The sequence below is a fragment of the Myotis yumanensis genome, unplaced genomic scaffold (assembly GCF_028538775.1).
Source record: "Myotis yumanensis isolate MYYU_CA2020_CCGP unplaced genomic scaffold, mMyoYum1.0.hap1 SCAF_8, whole genome shotgun sequence".
Lineage (NCBI taxonomy): Eukaryota > Metazoa > Chordata > Mammalia > Chiroptera > Vespertilionidae > Myotis > Myotis yumanensis.
Genome location: NW_027223759.1, coordinates 60,312,986 through 60,333,953, shown reverse-complemented (window position 1 = coordinate 60,333,953; position 20,968 = coordinate 60,312,986). Strand labels below are relative to the sequence as shown.

Below are 20,968 nucleotides of genomic sequence, written 5' to 3'. Positions count from 1 at the left end.
GTAGACAAGGATTTTACTCACTTTAATAGCATCTTTTTAACGAGGATGTTGTATTTAGAGATGTAATTTGTTCACTAGTTTTGTTTTTAGGTTAAATAATTTTCATGGGTGAACTATAGGGAAACGTGGATTTGTATCGCCTTATAGGGATTTGAGGTTGTGACAGACAGAAGTGCAGAAATTTATTTTGAGGACATGCTAAAACACATCAATAGCTTTTTATTTAAATAGAAAAATCAAAACTTTAAAGTTGTACTTAAAAATCATTCATAGAATTAAAACATTTTACAGATTCTAAATTCTCTTGTGAAACATCACTAGTATTTCTGCCAATATCATATACTTATATTAAAGATCCTACCACTTCCTGTCAAGTGTTAGACATGATGTCAAGTGTTAGGCATGATTGGCAATATTAACTATCATTAAAATGGAACCTCTGAAAATTAAGTCTAGGTGAATCCCTGATTAATAAGTAAGTTATGTTTTGGTTCTAATATGCAAAAGGAGACTCAAGCAAGCAACTTGGTTACTTCCCATTTTCTAAAAATAATGGTCCTCATTTTCTACAAAGTCATGTCATATTTCACAGCAGAAAAATGTCTTGGCAGGGAGAAGTTTAGAAACAACACCCTCTTCCCCTTATTTTTGAAGCATTCAACAGTGAACAGATTTAACTAAAATAGGGAGCAGAGATGGGAGTCATCCTGATTAGTCCCATTTTTCAAATTCACTAGGATGATGAAGAAAAAAAATAAAATGAACCTTTTGTTCTTTTAAATCCCAACATGAAATAGGATCGACTGGCCCTAATACCAAAGACTATATGCTAAAATTTACTATTAAAAAATAAAAATAAAATCCTGCACTGAAGAAATATAGTAATAAATTACATTACCAACCCTGGAAAGTTAGCAGGTATTCTAGCTTTTAAAATATATATTTTTATTGATTTCAGAGAGGGAGAGACAGAAACATCAATGATGAGAATCATTGATCGGCTGCCTCCTGCATGCCCCCCACTGGGGAACGAGCCCAAAACCCGGGCATATGCCCTTGACTGGAATCGAACCCAGGACCCTTCAGTCCGAGGGCCAACACTCAATCCACTGAGCCAAACCAGCCAGGCAAAGTATTCTAACTTTAAACCACTGCCTCTCTAAAGTATCCCATAGCAATTTGTAGATCAAAAACAAATATAGGGGCCTCAAATGCACTGATTCTAATTTAAAAAGAAAGTGACTTAGCTGTGTGGGCAAGAGGAAGCAAAAATTTCAGGGATTTAGTTTATCTTTAAATTATCATACAATTTTTTTTAGAGCTGAACAGTTTACATAGAAATAAATACTAGTACACGCTAGAAGAGAAGGTTTAATAATTGATAAAAATGTACAAAAATATTCAAATCAGAAATGCTTTAGAATGTGTATCATGAAGTCAATACTTCTCAGTGAGTAGGGAAGGTAAAAGACTTCCTCAATGAAAAAAGCAAGAGAAAGGTCCGATAAAAAAAAAAAAAAGACAACTGTTAAAATGTTTAAGTCAACATTGATTTTTGTTTTAGACAAGGATATTGCATCTATCACTTAAAGTTGGTGGCACATTCTTTAGTAGGTCCTTAAGGCAATATATTTAAACTAATTTACAATTTGATTTAATGTTAATTTTTAAAACATCACCTCAAAATAATGCCCTCACAATAGCCTTTTTTAAATGTATTCAGATGTTGCATAAAAAATAATGGTGGCTTTATTATAGCAGTGCTCACTAGCACCACTATAGTTAAGGGTCTACCAGGTTTCCATTAAGAACACCTATTTGTGGGTTCACCATAAAAGATCAGATTAGTTTCAACCAGTTGGGTAGTACACAAAAAAAGCAATTTTATCAGTTGCTGGTGCTTTTTTTTGTACGACTAAGTATCAAAAAAGTTTCCTATCTTCAAAATCCAACTTCCATAACGAAAATGCTATCACCTCAATGACTTAGACTTTAGAAGAAAGTAGAGACACCTGCAGTTATTGGTAAATTGCCACCTTTAATCCACCCTGCAGTGCCCTATGAAAGGGTCACAGGAAAACAGTTATGACCGTATGAAAATATGATTCTTAATACAGAATCAAAAGTTATTTTCAATTTCCTCTGCTTTTATAAAGTCCACAATAACAATACTTAAATGCACTTTTTTTTTCTGTGATATAATTAAAACCCAGTGTTATTTCAACTGAACTTAAAATAGAGTCCCTGGTCTGAATTAGACTTTAAATCATACTGTAAACATATATTTGGTATAATTTATTGATCATCATCCAGTTGCTCCAAAAGGGTCCTTCTGCGCTTTTCCAATTCTCCTTCACTCAGTTCACTGCCAGAAGTATCCCAATTACCCTGAAAAGACATTGAATACAATTATATTTCATGGTAGTACTCAAAAGGTAAGGTTAAGTAGTAATGAACTTTTGAAAAAGGAATTCAAAATGAATTCTCTTTCACAGAAACAGATACATCACATAGTTTAAAGACTTACTACCTCTTTCCCAAGAGCCTATCAATGGGTTGCTAACTAAGCATATATATGCCTTGGTTATATTAGGAGAGGTCCTTAACTTAGAACGAGATTTTTACATGTTGTTTTTACTTAATATATAAGTAATATATAAATAATATTAATATACAACATTAATAAACAAGTCGGGAACAATGGTACATACATTTCTTTTCCTTCCTCTTACATAACTGATTATGAGACCATCCCATTTCTACTTAATGAAAGTCAGGGATTCATTTCCTAGGCACTATATTCCTTGCTAACTTTGCACATTCTAAGTTGCCCTAAGAGTATTTTATATTACAAAAAAATATGCTTCACGCAAACATTCATGAGCAGCACAAGACTTAAGCTGAAGAAAATATTCAAAAAATAATAATGCATTTGTGAGAAATAATCTTTGAAAAGTGGATAGTTCACCTGTCTTCTTTCCCTTCAGCGATTTCGTTTAACCTACTGAAGGTTAAGGAAGAATAAATTGTTAAAAGCTGCTAATAGGTCTAGAGGAAACATTCATTTTTCACCAAGGATGTGCATCAGATTCACCAGTGCAGCTTTTTAAAAAGCAAAGCAAAAAAAAACCCTCCACCCTATATAGCAAATTAATCAGAATATCCAGAGGGAAAGCCAGGCTTGTCTACAAAGCTGAAACTCTCCACTGGTAAATCCAAAGCATTACCCTTGCTAAGGCCCTAGAATTTGTGGGAGGAATGGAAAGGATGAGAAGGTTTGTGTTATTGTGCTGTCATTCATATGTGCGCACACACATGCATGGGAAAATAAGGATTCATTTGATATTAAAATATCAATTTTGGCTTGTAGTCCCTTCCTATCCATTTGCCCTCACACCTCTTTCTCAATGATTTCCAAAGGTTACTGGAATGCTACCTTTTGAAACCAGATTTACAAACGATGACAACTGAATATTTGGAGGAAGAACACTTAATTTGTGTCTTTATATTCCTTAAAAAATCAGGTATAAAATGTCCAGTGGCACTTCTTAGACTGCAAAGAGCAGAAGACCATATCCTCCTTTATTTTTTTACTTAAGTTCTCTTTTATTGTTATTTTAAATCCTCACCCAAGAATATGCTAAGAAAAACAGATCAGGTGTCTTCTAAATGTGCCCTGAGGATCGAATCCAGAACCCAGATTGTGCCCAGATCAGGATTCAAACCAGCAACCTTTAGGTGCACAGGACAACACTCAACCAACCGAGTCACTCTGGCCGGGCTTTATCTTCCTTTCTCAGTGAGTTAACAGAGCATTACATAGCCTTTATTTATTTATTTATTTTTTAGGAATGTAAAACTTATGACCACATACACTAGAAAACTATTCTTGTGTGAAAGTTAACTGAACTTTCATTGTTTTCTTTAAACGCCCTCATAGTTTAACCATTGTCTCCATTTCTGCATTTTGAAAATACAGGTATGAAATAATTCTAAGTACTTACAGAAGAATCCTTTCCAGTCTTTTTCTTAGGTGATTTGTGTTTTGATTCTGATCTTTGTCTAGTTCTGTCTTTTTCACTTTCCCGGTCTTTTTCTTTCTTATCCTTCTCTCGCTCAGCATCCGACTCTGGAGAGTCCTGTGTAAAAATCCACGTGTAACAGAGTATGTGTGCCCAGAGTGGTGAAATTTAAGTTGTTAAGCTCAAGGATTAAAGATAAGGATGAAGGCATACCTGATTGGAGTATATATTATGAAAATGTGTGCAGATTTTACATTTTACACAAACCCAATACAACATTACTTATTTAGTTATGTAAGATGCTGTGATTAGCTCAATCACATATTAGGTTGATAGCTTGCCTAAACAAGCAGTCCTTCATTAGATATGCACAAATTCAAGTGAGCAGCATGAAAACAATCTCATTCAACAGGTCTCTGGTAACACCCAGGCCCTAATATTTTTAAAAAGCCTCCTAGGTTTACCTAAGATTAAATGGTTCTCAACAACAGCTGTAATAGGTACACAGACCACAAAGACATGTCCTTCTCTAAGATTACTTTAAAAAATCAGATTGGGAATCTTAACATTGGTGTGTATGTTTTATTTTTCTTCAAAGCTCACCAAAAGATTTTAATGGAAGATGAAGATCAACTTTAAAACTCTTGAACTTAGGTGCCCACCTAAACTGTGTTGGTCTGCACAGGACTATACAGAAAGAGGCTCTATTGCCACTGAGGAAAGTAAGGGTAAAAGCCTAATGTAAAAATGAAAAGCTTGCTTACAGATTTATGTCTCCTCTTCTTGCTTTTCTTCTTATGTTTTTTAGACTTCTTGTAACTTCTCTCTAAGCAACATGTAAAGGAAAAGGTGTCAGGATTTGACCACATCCAAGTGTCAATGATTTTAATCAAGTTAAAAGATATGCCTACCAGACTCTGCACTAGAAGAATGTTCTGAAGCAGAACGAGACTCTGATCGCTGTCTTTTTTTCTTTGTATGGCTGTCGTCGTCATCTGAATCTGACCCCTACACAATACAAATAATTTTATTCATAATGATGCTAAACAAATGTTTCAATACACTTATGATGCCATCTAATAAACTTCCTTACCGATCGAGAGCGGGAACGTTTCCTGTGGTGTTTTTTAGATTTCTTAGAATGTTTTTTGTTCTTTGAATGATGATGTTGACATTCATGCTACAGGGGTAAAAGAGAAATATTCAAAAGTTTATATTTACTTTGGACAGTACATCATAAAGAATTTTTAAAAGCTATTCGTTATAATTCGAATTATAATTAACCATCATGTAGATATCTAAACACAATAGTGTTAAAAAATATTAATAGTTTTTGTAGGAATCGTAGTGTATGGGTTAGTAGGGATAACTGTACACTCCAGAAAGGTATAATTTTCAGAACAGTTACACTACTTTGTTAAGACAATTAAATATACATTTGAAAATCTTGCTTAAATGTTGATTCTGATGCAGGATTTCTACTAATGGGGTCTGAGGTTCTGCATTTCACAAAAGCTCCCAGGTTAATAGAGATAATGCTAGTCTGAAACACACTTTGAATAGAAAAGATCTAGAGGCAGCTGGGAAACAACCGAGTACATGTGGGTATGTTAACAGAGCTAACTCTTGTCAACATTGATAGACATCAAGAACATGAAATACAATGAACCAGTCAACGTAAGTGACTTGCTATGTCCGAGGACTATACAACACTATAATGAATATGTGTCAGCTTTTAGCTTGTTGTAAAGTATCAGTCTGTCTCTAGAACTGGCAGCATAGCATGTCTGTTAAAAGTATTGACTCTGAAGTCAAACAGCCTGTGTTGGAATCCCTGCAAATTACTTTATTTCTCCTTGCCTCATTTTAATCCTCACACTATGAAACTATAGGTGAGTAAATTAATATATTTAGTATTTGTCTAACAATTAGAACAGCAATGGCCCATATAGGCATCAAATTATTATTTAATAATTATTGGTCAATTTAGCATATTTACTACATACAAGTACCTATCTGAAATACCCTTATTCAGCTAACAGAGTAATTTTATCAATACCCATTCTAACAAAACTTTTATCACTATATTTAAAACCTCTCCCTGAGTTTTTAAGACATCTAATAATATAGTATAATATTTGAAATATATGCTTGGATCTTATAAAACAGATAGAAAATAGTTTTTAAGTTTTCTTTGGGTTTACTAGTCAATTGATATGGCTGCTAAATTTTTGAAACACTGTAAAAATATGAAACAAATAGTCTCCACAAACAAATCTTTAAATTCCCATGCAAGCTATTTGTTTCACTTAAAAGCTACATTTGCATAACAATGGTATAATTTAAGAAACATACTTCTCATTCTGAATTCCTTAACTTTTATTTATAATTTTATATAGTTTGTATTTCAGCCAGTTATGAAAATATTAAAATTACCTCAAGCACATGCATAAAATCTTTAAATATTCGTTTTCTTTCAGATTCTAGAGTTATGTCCTCAAATGCTGGCTCTTTTACAAATCTCTCCCGGATCTGAAAAATTTGCATATACAAATATATTAATACCAAGAAAATACCAATATGACTAAAAGGAAACAATAGAAGTGAAAACTGTGACAGCCCAGTCCCCTCCAAGTCTATTAAATTTTTTCCTTTACTCTAAAATCTATACCATTTTAACCAAATATTCCTAACTGTAGTCACAGCTGACTTTATCCTTTTAACCTAGCCTCAATATATGTAATATATTCTACAAATAACTTCAGCTTATTTTTGTGGCTACAAAATGAAAGGAACTAAAAGGTATTCATATCTTCAATTGTAAAGGAAACAGTTCATTAGGAAAAATTTACAAATATACATACATCTTCCCAGACAGCATCCAATTCTATAGGGGGAGCAGCTTGTTTCAACATACTCTTAAATGCAGATTCTTTTCGTTTCATCTTTCGAGCCTCCTCTTTTTCTCTTTCACGTTCACGGGCTTCTGCCTTTTCTAGTAACTTTTAGAAAATCATTTAATCAGTTACCATGGTACAATAATTTTTGTTAATTGAAATAACCCATTATTCTTAAGTATTCTCCCATCATTTATAAGGCAAGGTGCAATCTATAACACCGGTAATTTGAGCAAAGAAAAAGTAACATCAGCTCATCACCTCAACACATTATTTTCTTTTACCTTACCCTGAAAGGCTAACTACTTTATGAAACCCTACTCATATTCTATTCTAGGAGCCTACAACTGAAGTACTTTTCCCCTAAATAAATTAAAAACTGTATTATTAAAATTGTTTATAAAAGATCATAACTTACACTATTAAAAGCCAATTTAATATTTCCGGCATCTAATGTGGTTGATCTTTTAGTTGAACTGATTATTGCCACAAAATCTTCAAAAGTAGTATTTACTTCAACTACAAATCCTTTATCCTAAAAACAGAAATCTTGTTAATAAAATGTATAAAAGGAACAGAGAATAATTTTTAAGATATACCAGTCTATATAAGTATACTATACCTTTAGAATATCTTTTATTATCTTCTTCTCATCATGATAACGTGCTTTAAGATCCTCAACATAAAACTTGAAAAGGTCAAGTGCAGTTGATCCTAATGAAAAAACTAAAGAAGTCAAAAGCTAGCTCTAACCAAAGAGCTGCAATTATTATTATTTTTTTTTATAAAACAAAATAAAATGCCCCCTCCCTCATTTTCCAACACAACCCACCTTCCCCTCTGGCCCATTCTAACTACTATCAAAACCAAGTTAGGAAAGAAAAGAATCTCACCAGGCTGACCAAGCATGTTAGTGAATCTAATGTCAGAACTAATTGTTGGATACAATTCCATCCAAGATGACATAGAATGTAGTTGTCCGTGTTCATGCAATTCATCTAAAAATATCTGGGAGAAAATTTTTTTAGACCATTAACAACAACAACAAAAAGCCCCCATTCTATTGAAATCATCTCCAAAGACATTAGAAAAATAATATATAACATGAACACACATGTTAAAAACACATCAATACTTAAAACTCTTTGACCAATGTTTAGGTGCAAAGAATACTTGGCTCCTTGATGAAAGTAGCAGCATTTAGGCAAAAGTATTTTGTACTTCTGAGAAAAGGATCTCTGAAAAGCTACATTATCTTTCTAGGCTTCACTTTACTGTCCTGTAAGATGGAACATCATTTCCAGTTAAAAAAATATGTAATATAAAGATAAAAGTTAACTCAATATATTAGATATTATCTATTTCAAATGATGGTGCTAAAGTATATGTATGCATGTTTCCTATAAAATAATACTTTTTGTTTTAAGACATAGTGACTGATATATTCTGGGGGTTTTTTTTGTTTTGTTTTTTTTTAATTTTCTTAGCAAATGTGGACTTAGGAGGAGGACATATAATTTTACCAAAGTAATACAGAGTATTTTTGGGAACTAGGACTCAAAACCTATTTCCTTCTATGTTACTACCTTAATTCTAAATCTTTATATGTTCATCTCAATTTCTCTTCTTTCTCCTTTTATACTACTTGCTGACTTTCAAGGCAACATATTAGGACTTCAACAATTTCCACATTTCCTGCTTCCCTAAATCTCTAGGGGGTTTAATCCTATAAATAAATGTTCCTAAAGAACGATGACCCAAAATTCTGCTCCTAAAATTCCAAACATAGTGTTCAATATAGCAGCCACTGGTCAAGTGTAGCTTCGAAGTTCATGAAATGTGGCTGAATTGAGTTGTGCAATCAGTGTATAATATACAATGACTTTGAAGACTCAGTTCCAAAAGAATATAACAAAATTATAATATTGGGTGAAATAAAAGCTTACTAAAATAATTAAAAAATAATAAAATTTAAAATCACATGTAATATACAAATTTTTATTGGACAGCATTGTCCTGAATAACACCAGAGAGCTGTAACTCCACTTCTCTTCATAGGAGAATAAGCATGTCCATACAGTCTTATATTCCCAACATTCGTTTCTCAAACTTAGTATCTATCCTTTTTACCTATCCTTTCTACAATATAAATGGAATCCTTATCTTAACCCAACCCTCTTGTGTGATCACTAAGTTCCTCACTTGCTCCCTCTTTTGCACTCCTAAGATAGCTCGAAACCACCTTCAACGATGCTCTCTAGAATCTTAGAATCTGCTTCACTCCATCATACCTGCTTTGTTAGTATTACTGTTTCACTTCCAGATTGCTAAGATCTGATGGTCATAGAATTTTGATATTGAATCCATTTCAATAGTGAATCCCTAACCTGAGTGAAAATTACAATCACCTGAGAATTAAAAAAAAAAAAAAAAGGATTAAAAGCCAGATATTTGTAATTTTACTTCTTAAAGATCACTCGATGACTCTGATTTGAATTCAGGTTTAAAAACTATTAGGCTAAAAGTGTATGGCTCTATTCCTTTTATTTACTAACCCTGTCTTGGATGGTGGGCAGGAGCTTGGTCTTTACATTATAGAAAGCAAGTGCATTAAAGATGGCCGAGTCTGATACTTCTTCCCTTAGAAGGGAGGTTCCCAACATCGGCACTCACTGCCTCAGAGCCAGGTGAATATTTCCCCTTATCTTCTTCCTTCTTTTTGTCTTCTTATATATTGCTCATAATAAAACTATTCATATATATGCTTGAATTCCATACTTTCTAGGATTTTGTTTGAGAAATACCTCTATCATTCAATTCTTTCTTCATTCTCTCTCGACTGATTTCTCTTGCTCAAAGCCATTCTCTTAACCCTGAGCTTACTAAAACTCACCATATCATCAAAATATCTGCAAGAATGGTCCAATTTTGCCTCATTTACCTTTAAGGTATTTGGAAACCCTTTAACTTTCCCTACATGCTGACAGTCACTAAACACCTTAAATTGTACACCTAATGGTATTCTTTCAGTTTTATTTCATACCAGGTCCCTCAGCCTGGCCTGCGGATCGGGCTGAAACCAGCTCTCCGACACCCGCCAAGGGGTCCCGGATTGCAAGAGGGCGCAGGCCAGGCTGAGGGACCCCACTGGTGCCGGGGCCGGGGAGGGACTCGCAGGTTGGCCAGCCAGGGAGGGACCACGGGAGGGCTCCAGGGCGTGTCTGGCCTATCTCGCTCAGTCCCAATTGGCAGGAGCCCAGCAGCAAGCTAACCTACCAGTCAGAGCGTCTCCACCCTAGTGGTCAATGCACGTCATAGTGACTGGTCGACTGTTTGCCCCTTGGTGGTCAGTGAACGTCATAGCGAGTTACCTTTGCACAGTGGTCGGCAAACTGAGGCCTCTTGAGTGTGGCTCTTCCACAAAATACCACATGCAGGTGCGCATGTACAGTGCGATTGAAACTTCATGGCCACACTCAAGGGGCCAAAGAGACGCGGGTGGCTCGCGAGCTGCAGTTTGCCAACCACTGCCTTGGCATATCATTAGCATATTATCATTTGATTGGTTGAACGGCTGACTGGACACTTAGCATATTAGGCTTTTATTATATAGGATTCTTAACATTTGCTACTTTTGGTGGGTTCCTTTACTCCAGCGGTTCCTCAAAGAATCATTTAAAAGACTGGTAAAAACCACAGATTGTTGGGCCCCACTCCCAGAATTTGATTCAATAGGTGTGGTGTGGAGTTTGAGAATCTGCATTTCTGTAATGTCCCAGGTGACTGATGCTTTCATCTGAGTACCAAGCTTTGAGGACCACTGCTCTATCTTAAAAACTTCACCTTAGCTTCTGAGATACTACACATTCCCCTGGTTCTCTTTAAAGCTCCTGATTATTCCTTTTCATTCTTGATATAAATTCAAATACCAGTTTTATGACTTACAAAAGGCAGAGATTCCTTGTCATAAATGTCACAAATATTTATTATTACCTGACTGGCCAATGAGTACTCAGTAAAATGACAGCCATCATTATAATCATTATTATTGAAAACTAGAGGACTGATGCACAAATTCGTGCACAGGTGGGGCCCCTCTGGGTGGCCTGCAGGGATTGGGCTGAAACCCACAGACCAATGCAGCCTGCATGTGCCTGCCGTGGGCTTGCGCCCAATCAGTCCCGATCTGGAGAGGCTTGTGCTGCTGCAGCAGTGGTCGCCAGCCATGAGCCCTGTGTCTGGCACCCTCCCAAGGGGAGTGGCCTGTGGGATCGGACTGAAACCGGCTCTCCGACATCCCCCAACGGGTCCCAGATTGCGGGAGGGCACAGGCCAGGCCGAGGGACCCCACTGGTGCACGACTGGGCTGGGGAGGGACTGGAAGAGGGCTCCAGGGTGTGTCCAGCCCATCTCACTCAGTGCCCAGCAGCAAGCGCAAGCTAACCTACTGGACTGTGAATCTTCCCCCTGGTGGTAGTGCATGTCATAGCGAGCAGTTGAGCAGCCTTAGCATATCATTAGCATATTATGCTTTGATTGGTTGTTCTGCCGTTTGGTCTATTTGCATTTTACCCTTTTATTATATAGAGTGTTCTTTCCATTCATGATTTTTTTAAATGTCAACTTTCTAATTTATTTTACTAATGTTCTAAATATACCTTTTAACAGGTAATGTAATGACAGAAAAATTACTGAGCTGAATATCTGAAGCAAAAACAACATGCTAACAACCAGTTATAACAATAGTAATCAGAACCCATGCCAGATACATACCAATCTGTTTAGAGCCATATTTTAGGCTTAGCTAGAAGACCCATGTGGCCGTTACATTAGGATTTCTCCTGCACATTCTCCATTCCCAGTACTGACACTATATATTCTATTATATTTTCTGTAACCCAGATTTCCTTATTTTTAGTATACTACAGGCCTGGTGCATGAAATTTGTGCACGGGTAGGGTCCCTAGGTCTGGCCGGTGATTAGGGCGAATCTGTGGGGTAACTGGCAGGGCAATCAGGGGGCCACCCAGCTGGCACCTGCCTTGGATGGCCTGGGGCCCGCGGGCAGCTCCCACATTGAGTGTCTGCCCCCTGGTGGTCAGTGCGCATCAAAGTAACTGGTCATTCCACCAGTTGGGTTATTTGCACATTAGGCTTTTATTATATTGTACTAGAGGCCCAGTGCACGAATTCATGCACAGGAGGTTGTGTGTCTGGCTGGCCCGGCCCCAATTGGGGTGGATTGGGGCCAGGCCTGTCAGGAGGAAGAGACGGTGGGAAGTTGGCCCCATCAGGGCTGGGCTGGATGGGGGGGGGGGGGAAGAAGGGGGGGCCCGCAGGTGGTTGGCTGGAGGGCCCTGACCCCAGTTGGGGTGGGGGGGCCAATTAGGGGATGGGGCCGGCCATGGGGAGGGGCTGTGGGCTGACCAGCCCCACCCAAGATTGGGGTGGGGGAGGCCAATTGGGGGCCAGCACTTGGGGGGAGTGGCCATGGTTGGTTGGCCGGCCAGTCCTGCCCCTGATCAGAGTGGGAAGGCCAATCTGGAGTGAGGCTGGGTGGGGGTAGGGGCCGCAGGCGGTTGGCCCTGCCCTGTTTGGGGTGGGAGGCCAATCTGGTGTGGGGCTGGGCAGGGGGAGAGGCTCCAGAAGGTTGGACACCCGGCCCCACCCCCTATTGGGGAGGGCAATCAGGGGCAGAGCCTGCCAGGAGAGGGTCCACGGGGGAGTTGGCCAGCTGCCCCACACTCAATCGAGGTGGGAGAGGCCAATCAGGGGCAGAGCTGGCTGGGGTGAGGGGCCCTGGTAGGTTGGCCGCTGGCCCCAGTCCCCGATCGTAGGTGTCATAGCAACTAGTCGTTCCGGTTGCTGGCTTTTTATATACAGAGATTATTATTTTATCATACAGGTCTCCTTAAACTATTACAAAACCTTCATAAGAGCCATGAAAACTCAATCAATGGTTGCAGAAAAGTATTAACTGACTTTCTAAAAATCTGTCTACCCCTTCTTCCTGGGCACATGGCTGATTATTTAAAATCTAGGTTTTATAGCCTCCTTTGTAACTAATTTCGGCCAAGTGACTAAATTCTCTGCAAATGATTAAGGAGAATTTATACATTACTAGATTTAAAAGGAACTGCCCTCTTAACTTACTCAGTTAAGTTTTATCAGGAGGTGGAAGAGGGGGCGGGAAAGGAGAGGAGAACAGTGAGGAAAGAAAGAGACAAAGTGTGTCCTAGATTCTCATTCAGAGCAGCTGAGTTCAGATTCAGGAGCTCCATGGACCTGAGGGAGGACTGAACCCAATACTGAGATTATGTTTTCTTATCTGACTGATAATTCTCTGGAAAACATGATTTGGGGGGGTGGGCAGAGGTGCTGTTAAGTGTAATTTTGTCTTACAGTAGCTGTCTAAAGTACTTTTTACAATTCTATATAATAAAAGCCCAGCGACCGTACAGCAGAACTACAGAACAACCAGCGGGAGCACCGCTCAGAGGGCAGGTCCACAGCCGCTTGGCTGACCGGGATGAACACCTGCTCCCGCAGTAGGCCGATCCCCACAAATCCTGTGCACTGGGCCTCTAGTATGTTTAATAATCAGTACTTTAAAAAGCAGTGGTATTGCTATAAAGTGGATATTGAAGTTCTAGAGCCTAGGATGTGAAGTTGAGGTTGTATTGCACTATTTACCACCTATAAGTAAAATCTAATCTGGGAAACCTAGGAAGGCTTGTAGACACCCTGCCACAGTGGCCAGGGCCACCACCAGAAAGACACAGAGAGACCCACAGGGGCTGGGATAGCCTCTGTTTCCATTTCTAATAGGATACAGTATTTTTTTAAATAAGGAGCCATACTTTTGGAAAAAAGTTTGAGATATGAATCTGATTTCTAATTGTATCAGACATTAATGTTTCAAAGCTGTAACGAAGTTTAATATTTCCTCTTTTTTGTTTTTCATTTATTTTAACTGTTCTTTTATCTATTAAATTGCTGTATGTGGATGGGGAAGTTTTGTTTGTCTTGTTAACATTTGTTTCCCTAACAAGAAAATTATATATTAAACAAACAGCTAAAAACAAACAAACCCACAAGAACAAAAGGACTACCCTTTCAACTTAGATGTGATCATGGGAACAAGGTTAAGGCAATTTCAAAGTATGGGCCATGCTTTACTACCACCTAAAAACTTATTAGAAATGCAAATTCTCAGAACCCACCCAGAATTACCAAATCAAACTCTGATGGTAAGGCTCAATAATCTGTGTTTTTAAAAATCCTCTAAATGATCTCCTGGGAAACCACTAACAAGATACAGAAACCCATCAAGAGTAGTAAATTGTAAGTTTTTATGGAATGAAAACAAAAATAATGTTATTAACTGTGACATTTAAGATGGTTAGTGACCTTTAGCATGGTGGCCCAAGCTTTTTAAAAAGCCTACTAGATGATTCTGATGTACAGTAAGTTTTGAGAATCACTGGCTTAGGGCATGGCAATGTGTCCTACCCTAGACCAAACAACTGTTATTTTATTTTTTGTTAATCATTACCCAAAAGTATTTTTCCTTTGATTTTTAGAGAGAGTGGAAGGAGTGGGGAGAGACACAGAGAGAGAAACATATGACACACACATCACATCAATTGGTTGCCTCCCACGTGGGCCTGGGGATCGAGCCTGCAACGGAGGCAAGTGCCCTTGACTGGGAATCGAATCCGACACCCTTCAGTCCACAGGCCGATGTCCTATCCACTGAGCCAAACTGGCTAGGGCGAGACAACTGTTATTTTAAGAAACAGACATATTTAAGCTACTGTAACTTAGCATTTATACTTGTACAGTGTTTAATGGAAGAGACTCTGTATTTAAGACTGCAGATTCAAATTTTGGCTCTACTATTCAATAGTTGAATTTAGGCAAGTCACTTCCCCTGTCTTAGATAATTTCCTATCTATATAAGTGGACATAAAAATAGTACCTATTCTTATACAAGGCCGGCATAAAAATTAAGAAATTTAAATCTATAATGTTTAATCAGTAAGCAATCAATTAATGCTAACTGCTATCATTATAACTCACTGCTAATATTCTTCACTAATGAGAGAATAAAAGGTGGTACATGAAGATGAAAATGAAACACTAACCTATGTAAAAAATATGTGATTTCAGCTCCTATGTATAGCATTTTAGAATTACGGCCTATCCCCTAAACATTACCACAGCATTCCCCACAATTCTCTAGAGCTTAAAAAACAACTAGTACCAATGATTCAGCACATATATTTTGTTTTCAGTCTTCCCCTATCCCATTTCTCTTTCCCAAATAAAACCTTATCTGTCAGTGTGCTCCTTAAATACCAAATCTGTTACAGCCTTCCATATTCCGCTGGACTAAAATGGCTGGTTTCCTTAAATGGGTTCGTAACTACTTGTAGAACTTAAAGAGTTAATTGTGTATGAACACTTCACAAAGCCTATGTTAGTGATCTGGGATCAGGTGTCTCAAAATAGTTTGTAGTATTGTTGCTCATTATAAAATTAAGCTAGAAAGATTTTTAAAATACCTGAAAAGATTCTCTATTTTTACGCTGTCGCCGCCTTTCTCTCAGCAAACTCTTCTGTTTTTCTTCTTCCTCCTCCTTTTCTAAAGCCCGAATGTGTTCTTCAAAGCAAATTAATGCATCTTCTTTATCCATGTCTAGAGTTTTTTTCAGTAAAAAAATTAAAATATCAAATGTTAGGAAAGCAATTTAATTATTTGCATTAACTTTATAAATTTCAAATTTACCTTTCCAAAATACTTGTACTGTAATTCAAATATGACTTGTAATCATCTAAATGGGTAACATTTAAGGAAAATACCAAAAAAGACTTCATCAAAAGATACCCTGCATCCGAGGATAAAAGAAAGACTATGCACATGATCCAATAATGAAAACAAAATTATTAGAATATTTGTCAGCAGTATCAGAATTATCCAAGAAACTTTTCCAAAGTGCAGAGTTCTAGGCCCTACCCCAAATCTCCCAAAGAGGTTAATAATAATAATAATAATAAAAACACTTTAGCTCTAACCGGTTTGGCTCAGTGGATACAGCGTCAGCCTGAGGACTAAAGGGTCCCAGGTTTGATTCCGGTCAAGGGCATGTACCTTGGTTGTGGGCACATCCCCAGTAGGGGGTGTGCAGGAGGCAGCTGATCTATGTTTCTCTCTCATCAATGTTTCTAACTCTCTTTCTCTTTCCCTTCCTCTCTATAAAAATATCAATAAAATATATATTTTTTTAAAAAAACAACTTTAAAAAACAACTAGGTAGTAAAGACAGAACTTGGGAAAGCTTAATGTAAGATAATGCTAATACATTTTTTTGGCGTTTTGCAAACTTTTAGAGCTATTAATTTAAGAAGATACCATGAGCCCTAGCTGGTTTGGGTCAGTGGATAGTGTTGGCCTGCGGACTGAAGGGTCCTAGGTTCGATTCCAGTCAAGGGCACATGCTTGGGTTGCGGGCTGGATCCCCAGTAGGAGGTGTGCAGGAAGCAGCCGATCAATGATTCTCTCTCATCATTAATGTTTCTATCGATCTCTCCCTCTCCATTCCTCTCTGAAATCAATAAAAATATTTTTTTTTAAAAAAGAAGAAAGCATGAATAAAATGTGGTAATTTGGTTCACACGAAGTGACACAAGACAATTTCAGGTTTGATGAATGATAAACATATTTCAAAGATTATCTGATAAAGCTAACTTTAGATTTTTGTCCTAAATCACAAAAATATCCTATTTGGAAACAAAACATCTTTTCACAAATGAATTGACAATTGTCTAAAATTCAATTAATGGTCTCATTAAGAAAGTAAGAATTCTTTGCTGCTCGACAACCTTTTAAAAACTGTTTCCTCCCACTTAGTCATTATGCTTACTCTGTAATTCCTCATCTTCTGCAAAAGTTGGATTATCCATCAAATACTGCTGGGCTTCAGACCAAGTAGTAGAATATGTTACATTAGCCATGTTGTCAAGTATGTTTTTTAAGGCTTCCCAATTTCTTTTTCTCAATTGCTTTGCTTGCTCCTAAATCAAAAGTATGAATAAATTTTTTGAAGTTTAAAGGAAGTATGATATTTGAACTGCAATTAGTAAAGGTTTCTTTACATTCTAACTGATGACCAAATTTCAATACTCATTTACTTTGAATATCAACATTATTTACCTTTCCAATGCACTGGCCTAGCTGCTTGGTTTGTTATCTATTTTCAATTTTTTCACTTCTCTTCTACAGCCAAAATCTAGATAACATGACTCTCTCCTCCCTCCAATAAATGTCTCTTCCTTTTACAACTATGTTCTACAAAGCTAGTTACTGCCAACAAATCATACAATGAACAAATGCTAAGGTCTTCAACCACTTCCAGCTATGACCAAACTTTTATTTATACTACATATCTGGAAGTCTCTTAAAGAATGGATAATATACAATTTAGTGCATAAAATAGTCATAAGCAAAAAAGAGGTATTTTAAAACACTATCATAAATAAATTTTAGTGGAAACCATTACGTACTAGTGGCCTGGTGCAAGAAATTCGTGTACTCGGGGTGGGCAGGGAGGTTCCCCCAGCCTGGTCTGTGCCATCACAGTGCGGGAGCCCCACGATCCATCGCCCCAAAGAGGTTGGTCTCGCCCACCCGTCCGGGGCTCCTCAATGGATTGCCCCAAAGAGGTAGGTCGAAGCCGGGGGTCCTGCCTCAGTCCGCACGGAGCTGCGGGACCCCCAGGCCTCGCTGCGCGGAGGCTTCCGCCAGGCCCCAGGCCTCCTGGTGATAGATTGTGATGGCATGACCAAGTCCCCGACGTTCAAACTCCCCGACGCTCCAAATCCCCACCCACCTGCACCTGCTGCGCACGAAGCCTGCTGATTATTCATTACGCGTGAGGGCATCCCGACCATTTGCATATTACCCTTTTATTTGATTACTGCCATTCTTATAAAAGAATCATAAGTGCAAGTACCATAAGCAGAAACAGAGTATTTTTAAACCCAATGAGCTAAAAAGAAAAAGTGTCTTCTCTCTCAAAGTAGGTATAAAACAGCCAGTTAATGACAATTAAACAATAGATAAGTCTATATTTTCTATGTTCACATCAGTACTTACAGAAGCTATACATTTCAAACCTAACTTCTAATAAATGGGTATGCTGCACCACATAAACTGGATAAACAACCAACCAAAATGAACATGATATAAAGTAACTATTAATCAGAATGAAGAAACATCTTGTTTTATCTATAAACACCAGTAAGAGTGAATTATACCTTTTCTTTTTTTGAAAGAAAGAATAAAACATCTTCATAGATTTCAAGACGATCACGCTCCGATATTGCATTCCAGACTTCCATCTCGCCAAACATTTGCTCTGCTTTTCTGTTCAAAAAAATTAAATGTTACTCTATATCATACAATAAAAATTAATCTCTGGCCATTTTGACTTTATACTAAATTTAAAACCACCATATGAACACTCTTTACCACTCAAAATTCATGACTGTATTATAAAGGAAAACTTTTGAATAATTAAGAATAAAATAGCTTAGGACTCCTTAGAGACAAAGGAGTTAATTCTAAATGAGCAACCCTTTTTTTTTTTTTTTTTTAAATATATTTTATTGATTTTTTACAGAGAGGAAGGGAGAGAGATAGCGAGTTAGAAACATCGATGGGAGAGAAACTTCGATCAGCTGCCTCCTGAACATCTCCCACTGGGGATGTGCCTGCAACCCAGGCACATGCCCTTGACCGGAATTGAACCTGGGACCCTTCAGTCCGCAGGCTGGTAATGAGCAACCTTTTGTACTCAAAACTATCTCTTTTACTTAGGGTAGCTAGAGACACTATCAAATTGCCCATGGGACTAAATGATAGACTTCAAAAAGTTATCAAGTCCTAGCTGGTTTGGCTCAGTGGATAGAGCGTTGGCCTGCGGACTGAAGGGTCCCAGTCAGGGGCACATGCCTGGGTTGCCAGCTCGATCCCCAGCGGGGGGCACACAGGAGGCAGCCGATCAAAGATTCTTTCTCATCACTGATGTTTCCATCTCTCTCTCTCTCTCTCTCTCTCTCTCCTTTCCTCTCTGAAAGCAATAAAAATAAAATTTAAAAACGTTATCAGATGCCTTGGCTGGTGGTTAAGTTTGTGGAAGGGTCATCCAGTACACAAAAAGGTTGCACGGGGTTTGATCCCTGGTCAGGTAGAATATGGGAGAGGATAAAAAAAGAAAAAAAAAAAAAAAAGTGAAGAGCAAATGAGAGGAGAAACCAAGATGGCGGCATAGGTAAACACCGGAGATTGCTGCCTCGCACAACCACTTCAAAAATAAAACTAAAAGACGGAACGGACATCATCCAGAACCACAGTAAGGCTGGCTGAGTGGAAATTCTACAACTAGAAGGAAAGAGAAAAGCATACCGAGACTCAGAGGCGGCGCAGTGTGGAAGAAAAATACTAAGGTGCAGAGTTTGCATGCGGAGTGGGCTGGTGGCTGAGGGCGCAGTTGTCGTTTTCAATCGGGAGGGAGTTTCAGGCTCTGAGCTCCAGTTCCAGGCAAGTCTCTAGGGACCCAGACTCATACGGGAGACTCGGGACTGTCTGGCATTGGTCGGAACTCGAGGGCAGCTTTCTCTCCGAAGGGCTTGCAGCGATTACCGGGACATTGAGAAGCAAACCTCTGAGGGCAGGACTCAGAGGAGCCATAACTGCTAGCCCCGCCCTGTTGATCCTGTGGGACCCGCCCCGCCCAAGCCCTGCAGGGAGGCTGGATAGCCGCAGGCAAAGGCTAGATTAGCACCTCCCTAGAGATCCAGGAGCCAGGAAGCCCACAGGTCAGAGTGGGACCATCCAGTTTGCAGCTCCGTGGAACCATAAAAGACACACTCAGGGGGCAGACTCAGTGAGCACCAAAGCCCCATTGAAGCAAGTCTTGCCTCAGAGGAGTGTCTCCAGCACAGAAGTTCTCCCACTGCAGACACAGCTGATTCTCACAGCCAATTGGCCTGGAGGTCAATTCCTCACAGTGATAACTACAACAATCAAGGCTTAACTACAACAAGACTGTGCACAAAGCCCACAAGGGGGTGCACCAAGAGTGTCTACCTCAGGTAATTGGGACACTTAGCACAGAAAGGCACTCTATCGACACAGCGAAGCATAAAAAATTCCGAGACAAAGAAACAGGACACAAATGACAGAAATGGAGGAAAACAAACTGCTGGATATAGAGTTCAAAACCACACCTTTCAGGTCTTTAAAGAACTGTCTAGAAGCCGCCGATAAATTTAGTAAGGCCCTTGAAAAGACTGGTGAGACCGCCGATAAATGTGAAATGCGAAGAAGCAAAAACACCCAACCGGAAAAGCAAAATGAAAAAAGAATCCGAAAATACGAAGATAGTGTAAGGAGCCTCTGGGACAGCTTCAAGCGTACCAACATCCGAATTATGGGGGTGCCAGAAGAAGAGAGAGAGCAAGATATTGAAAACCTATTTGAAGAAATAATGACAGAAAACTTCCCCTACCTGGTGAAAGAAATAGACTTCCAAGTCCAGGAAGCGCAGAGAACCCCAAACAAAAGGAATCCAAAGAGGACCACACCAAGACACATCATCATTAAAATGCCAAGAGCAAAAGACAAAGAGAGAATCTTAAAAGCAGCAAGAGAAAGAGGCTCAATTACCTACAAGGGAATACCCATACGACTGTCAGCTGATTTCTCAACAGAAACTTTGCAGGCCAGAAGGGAGTGGCAAGAAATATTCAAAGTGATGAATGCCAAGAACCTACAACCAAGATTACTTTACCCAGCAAAGCTATCATTCAGAATTTAAGGTCAGATAAAGAGTTTCACAGATAAGAAAAAGCTAAAGGAGTTCATCACCACCAAACCAGTATTATATGAAATGTTGAAAGGTATCCTTTAAGAAGAGGAAGAAGAAGAAAAAGGTAAAGATACAAATTATGAACAACAAATACACATCTATCAACAAGTGAATC

The 20,968-nt window shown here is 38.4% G+C and overlaps 1 protein-coding gene across 11 annotated transcripts in view; it reads right to left on the bottom strand.

Moving 5' to 3' along the window:
* Positions 1 to 1,353: 1,353 nt before the first annotated feature.
* The window catches only part of PRPF40A (pre-mRNA processing factor 40 homolog A), a 55,498-nt gene continuing 35,883 nt past the window's right edge, over positions 1,354 to 20,968 (bottom strand). For 6 of the 11 annotated variants that reach the window (XM_070422973.1, XM_070422975.1, XM_070422978.1 and 3 more), the window contains 13 exons: positions 18,239 to 18,347; positions 16,846 to 16,996; positions 15,487 to 15,620; positions 7,813 to 7,927; positions 7,542 to 7,645; positions 7,338 to 7,454; positions 6,887 to 7,024; positions 6,459 to 6,554; positions 5,116 to 5,202; positions 4,934 to 5,030; positions 4,787 to 4,848; positions 4,005 to 4,139; positions 1,354 to 2,388 (listed from right to left, as the gene is read on the bottom strand). In XM_070422973.1, the coding sequence (XP_070279074.1) occupies positions 2,296 to 2,388; positions 4,005 to 4,139; positions 4,787 to 4,848; positions 4,934 to 5,030; positions 5,116 to 5,202; positions 6,459 to 6,554; positions 6,887 to 7,024; positions 7,338 to 7,454; positions 7,542 to 7,645; positions 7,813 to 7,927; positions 15,487 to 15,620; positions 16,846 to 16,996; positions 18,239 to 18,347 (1,438 nt within the window). In that variant the 3' untranslated portion in view covers positions 1,354 to 2,295. Of the gene's footprint in view, positions 2,389 to 2,949; positions 3,005 to 4,004; positions 4,140 to 4,786; positions 4,849 to 4,933; positions 5,031 to 5,115; positions 5,203 to 6,458; positions 6,555 to 6,886; positions 7,025 to 7,337; positions 7,455 to 7,541; positions 7,646 to 7,812; positions 7,928 to 15,486; positions 15,621 to 16,845; positions 16,997 to 18,238; positions 18,348 to 20,968 lie in introns of those variants that run through there. The other 5 variants (XM_070422974.1, XM_070422976.1, XM_070422981.1 and 2 more) reach the window with 2 other exon arrangements.